This window comes from Lactuca serriola, chromosome 3 (assembly GCF_051521515.1).
Source record: "Lactuca serriola cultivar US96UC23 chromosome 3, Lser_US96UC23_V15, whole genome shotgun sequence".
Lineage (NCBI taxonomy): Eukaryota > Viridiplantae > Streptophyta > Magnoliopsida > Asterales > Asteraceae > Lactuca > Lactuca serriola.
Window position 1 is genome coordinate 107,683,834 of NC_136410.1, and position 4,609 is coordinate 107,688,442.

The 4,609-nt window shown below is 30.9% G+C and overlaps 1 protein-coding gene across 1 annotated transcript; it reads left to right on the forward strand.

The window, feature by feature from the left end:
- The first annotated feature begins 2,063 nt into the window (after positions 1–2,063).
- LOC145095595 (putative F-box protein At3g16210) lies at positions 2,064–3,378 on the forward strand. The gene has a single exon (XM_079033448.1). The coding sequence runs from the start codon at positions 2,188–2,190 to the stop codon at positions 3,376–3,378; it is 1,191 nt and encodes a 396-aa protein (XP_078889574.1). The 5' UTR covers positions 2,064–2,187.
- The last annotated feature ends 1,231 nt before the right edge of the window (positions 3,379–4,609 follow it).

Below are 4,609 nucleotides of genomic sequence, written 5' to 3' on the forward strand. Positions count from 1 at the left end.
GTTTATTGTTTTTTTTTTCTATTTTAGTTAGTTACGGTTTTTCTAATGTTTTTATTTATTTTGATTCAAGTAAACGAACTTGAATTCAATATAAATTACTATAACAAGTTTTCTTTATAGAGACCGACTATTATTTTTTTTTTGTTCTTTCTTTTAGTCTATTATCAAATTGAAAAATATTATCTTAAATTTAAACTATTGATATAACATATAGAAATATGATTTAATTTGCAAGTTATATAACACACTGAAACACTAATTCTCAATAAACAAGCTAATTTTATTTTTAATTTTCATTTTTTCGTAACACAAATATAATAGCACGAAAGAAAATAAAAAACTAAAAAGAAAATAAGTTGGACCGAGATTACAAATATAAACATAACTATTTTATTTACTTGAATAAAAATAAAAAAATTATAAAACCTATAAATTATCAAAATTGTAATATACTCTAGTATATTAATACATAAAAAGTTAAAAATACAAAAATAAATAAATAAATAAATAAATAAAAACAAATAATTGGAAAACAAATTAAAAATTAAAAGATAATAAAAATATGAAAAAATTAAAATATAATACGAAAAGAAATATGAAAAAAACAAAAAAAAATATTTTTTTTTAGTATACTCTATATATTCACTAAAAAACAAAAGGTAAAAAAAAATCAAATTATTGAAAAATAAATTTAATAATGAAAATAAATAAAGTATATGTAAAAAAATGTATACATTTATAAAAAACCGAAAATAAATAAAATATACAAAAAAACAAAAAATGAAATTAAAAAAACATGTGTTGTAATTTTTTGCAAACCTCAGGTACTAAATTTGAACTTTTTAGAATTGATATTGCAAAAAATTAACCAAGTTAACTATGGAACTCGTTAGGCTAAAATGATAATTTTGCAAGAAAGTTATGTTTATAGCAATAAAAAGAAATATTATGGTTTTTTCCAATTACGCATGAAAAATTTTAAGATTTTATAATATTAGTCTTAAAAAATAGTAAATTATTTTGTTTTAGTTGAGACGAATTGCCATCCCTATAAATTTTTAGGAACCCAGGAAATCTCCCACCTAACTAGTTGAGACCCGCCAAGTTGCCTACAAATCTCAAGGTCAAAAATAAATTGGTTAACCCTATTAGAACGACAAGTCGTCCCTATATATGCTCGTATAGCAACGACCTTCATCGTCCCTTTAGGCTTTGTCTATAGATACTTATTCTTGTAGTGGAGCTAACGCTATCATGTGTTTGATTACACTTAGACTAAAGGGAGTGGGGGGCGCTAAGCCTCGCCACTGCCCTTGCTACCAGTTCGTTACTCCATCCCTTTGATTACGCTAAATACTTCGTTAAGAAGAAGTCGCGAAGTAGCAAGCGAGAGGAGAGAGAGATAAAGGGAAGAGTTGATTGGTTCTTTCCTTTTTTTTGTGATTCACTTGGCTCTTGTTTTCACAGTTTCAAAGGTTAGAAAAAGGGTGAGATGATTAATGCAGTCCATGTGTTCTACGAAATGCAGGAAGGACATGACACAAAAATCTGCATTTGACAGAAATGGACCTCCAATAATCTCAGACTTACACATCACACCCCTATCTTAGTTCCTCTCACAAACCAATTTTTTGAAATTACCAAGAAGACCCTGTATTTAAATATTATACTTATTTTCATATAATTGATTTATATTATATTAATTGTTGGTGGTTTAAAAAAATAAAATTTGATTAATTAATATTTGTAAATAAAAATATTTGTGTATTAAAATAAAATAATTTAATTAAATTAGAAAAAAAGTATTATTAAATGTTAAGACTAAATGCTAAATGGAAAAAGATAAGATGGCAGTGAAAAAGCTATGTGGCAAAATGTTAAGAGTATTAATTTTTAGCATTATATTGTCTATATTAATGAGGTGTATAAGGGGTGTCTTATTAGCAACGCCTTAGATTAGAAAATAGAGGTGTTACCATTTACCGACGGAAACTGAAGAAGAGCATATGTCTATCAAAATCCACGCCATCACTTCCATTCAATGGGTTTGGCGAGAAACAAAACGTTGCAACGCTCCATGTGCCCAATGATTCATGGCATCTTTAAATCTTCCTTTCACGCTTATAATTATAATAACTATAATCCCTTCAAATTCATATCGATCGTGAACAACCTCCAGAAATCAAAATGTCAGATTACTTACCATTTGAACTTCAAGTAGAAATCATTAAAAGACTTCCAGTTAAGCCATTGCTTCAGTTCAGATCTGTCTCAAAACGATGGAAGACTTTAATCGGCAGTTCTGACTTTATTGCTGCTTACAGCTTCGACCATACTCAGCTAAACCGTCTTATTGTATGGTACGAAGAACATGTCCCTCTAACACAAACTGGGAAAAAACTTGTTTCAATTCTTGATGATGAGACTTTAAACTCGATTTCTGCACACCATGAGATTGATCCGACTGCTCTTGGGCTCTCTAAACCATTCAAGGATTTACGAGTGGTTGGAAGCTCTCAAGGGTTGTTGTGCTTGTATGATTTTCTTCAAGATCCTTCTTGTCATTATTCTGGAACGTTGGTGGTTGTTCTTTGGAATCCTTCGATTAGAAAGTCGGTTGATGTAGTTGTTCCTGGTGTGTTAGATATGATGTTTGAACATACTGTTCTTGGTTTTGGGGTTTGTCCTATCACTAGTGACCCTACGATTGTCAAGATTATAAACATCAGCAAGAAAATGAAACAAAGGGATGGCGTCCCTTTCCTAGTTGAGGTTTTCACATTAAGCACAGGTAATTGGAGAGTAATTCCTAGTAGCAAACTGCCTAATAAACCTGTTGAAGTTACATCGTATCGGGTAGTTATAGATAAGTTTATTTATTGGTTTGTTTTCGATGATATTGATGATATGTTTGATGTTGGTGCACATAAGATGATTATGTCATTTGATATGACTACTCAAGAATTTAGTCTGATAGACTTACCTAAAAGTTTTGCACATCTATCTTCCACGTATGTTTCCATTTCTAAAGTAAGGGATTCTCTTGTCGTGCTTGAATACAATCCCAACAGCGAGAGACAAGTTTGTGTTGTTTGGATGAGGAGTCATGGTGTTCCGAATTTGTTTACAAAGATGTTCTCCATTATCACACCCTTTGAATCAATAAACATTTTAGGATTTAAGAAGAGTGGTGGACCGATAATGGAAATGCTTAATGAAATCTGGGGGCCAGCTGCATTGGTTTTCTGTGAACCGTATTCAGAAGACTGTAATTGTACCTCGATATTTGCAAAATCTGGTTCCATTTTTGTTGACTCATACAAGGAGACCCTACTTTTGCTTGATAAGGATTCAAGTGTTTATTCTATCAATAACTGAAGACAAGTCGTTGGTTGCATTGAAAAACGTGGAGCTAACAAGCGATTCGTTTTTTCGAGAGAGGATTAAGTTAAGGGAAATGGAATGAAAAAGGCAGGAATTTTGCTTGCTCTCCATTTTCGTTATTTCCCTTAAGAAAACTTAATTATCAGGATTTGTTTTTTCGAGGGTCTAGCTAGCAACAAAAAAGTAATGTTAATCGTAATCCGTTACAATATTACTGTTGAAATAATGATATTAAATTGTTCAATATTATCATTGATGATACTTGATTTGTTCTTTGCTGTTTTTGTGTTAATAATCGGGGATTTTTTCTGGATATCTGGAAATACAAGCTTTGTTCATTATTTCATACAGGGTAGTTTGTGGAAGTTAGAAGAAACATGCGGGTCTTCTGTAAATTTCCAGATTATGAACTTTTGAGAGTAGATTTAGGTCGAGTGAATTTTACATTGTACATGGTATTTTTTTACTTGTTCGTTATGGGCTTTTAGGATATTTAATTCCTTGAAAATGGATAAAAAAGAATTTAGAATCTAGATATGTATACGTTAGTAATTTAGATATACTCATATGCATATGCATGCGTTGTGTTTTTGTTAAAAATAGAAATGTATATGTACATGTGCATGTATGTATGTGCGTACCACCAATCCATGCATATGTAGGGTGGGCGACTTTGATCTAAACAATGTATCGATACATGTGCATTAAAAAAATATGACATATATCTGCATGTGTATGTCTTTTACACGTTATATATATAGATATCCAACCAATAGAGGGACCCACAAAAAACACTCATCCTTTTACGATCCTTTATCTATGATCATGTTTGACAATTATGAAGAGAGAAATAACACGAAACATAGGTTACAACAAGACAGAAGACGAAAGTCGTCATAGATAAATGGATCACACAAATTGCCACATCTTTATCATTATTACGAAGGGAACCACTAAGATGATAAAAAAAGTTTCTTTACTTTAAACTTTAAAATGATCGTACAAAAGCAATATATATTACTAATATTTCAATTAAATTTGATGATGTGACAACGATCAATAATTGCCTACATGGTAGAAAAACGGTGCGAAGTAAGCATGTAATAAATGAAAAAAGGCACATTGTTGCAAGTTGCATGGACCATGCAATTGTCCTTAGATGTTGTACAATGTGTTAAACGAAGGGACACATAAAAAGGGAGTATCAAGTTTGGTCCTTGAGGGC

What these genes read in the sequence shown, in the direction of transcription:
- LOC145095595 (XM_079033448.1), top strand. Translation starts at nt 2,188, where the DNA reads ATGTCAGATTACTTACCATTTGAACTTCAAGTAGAAATCATTAAAAGA.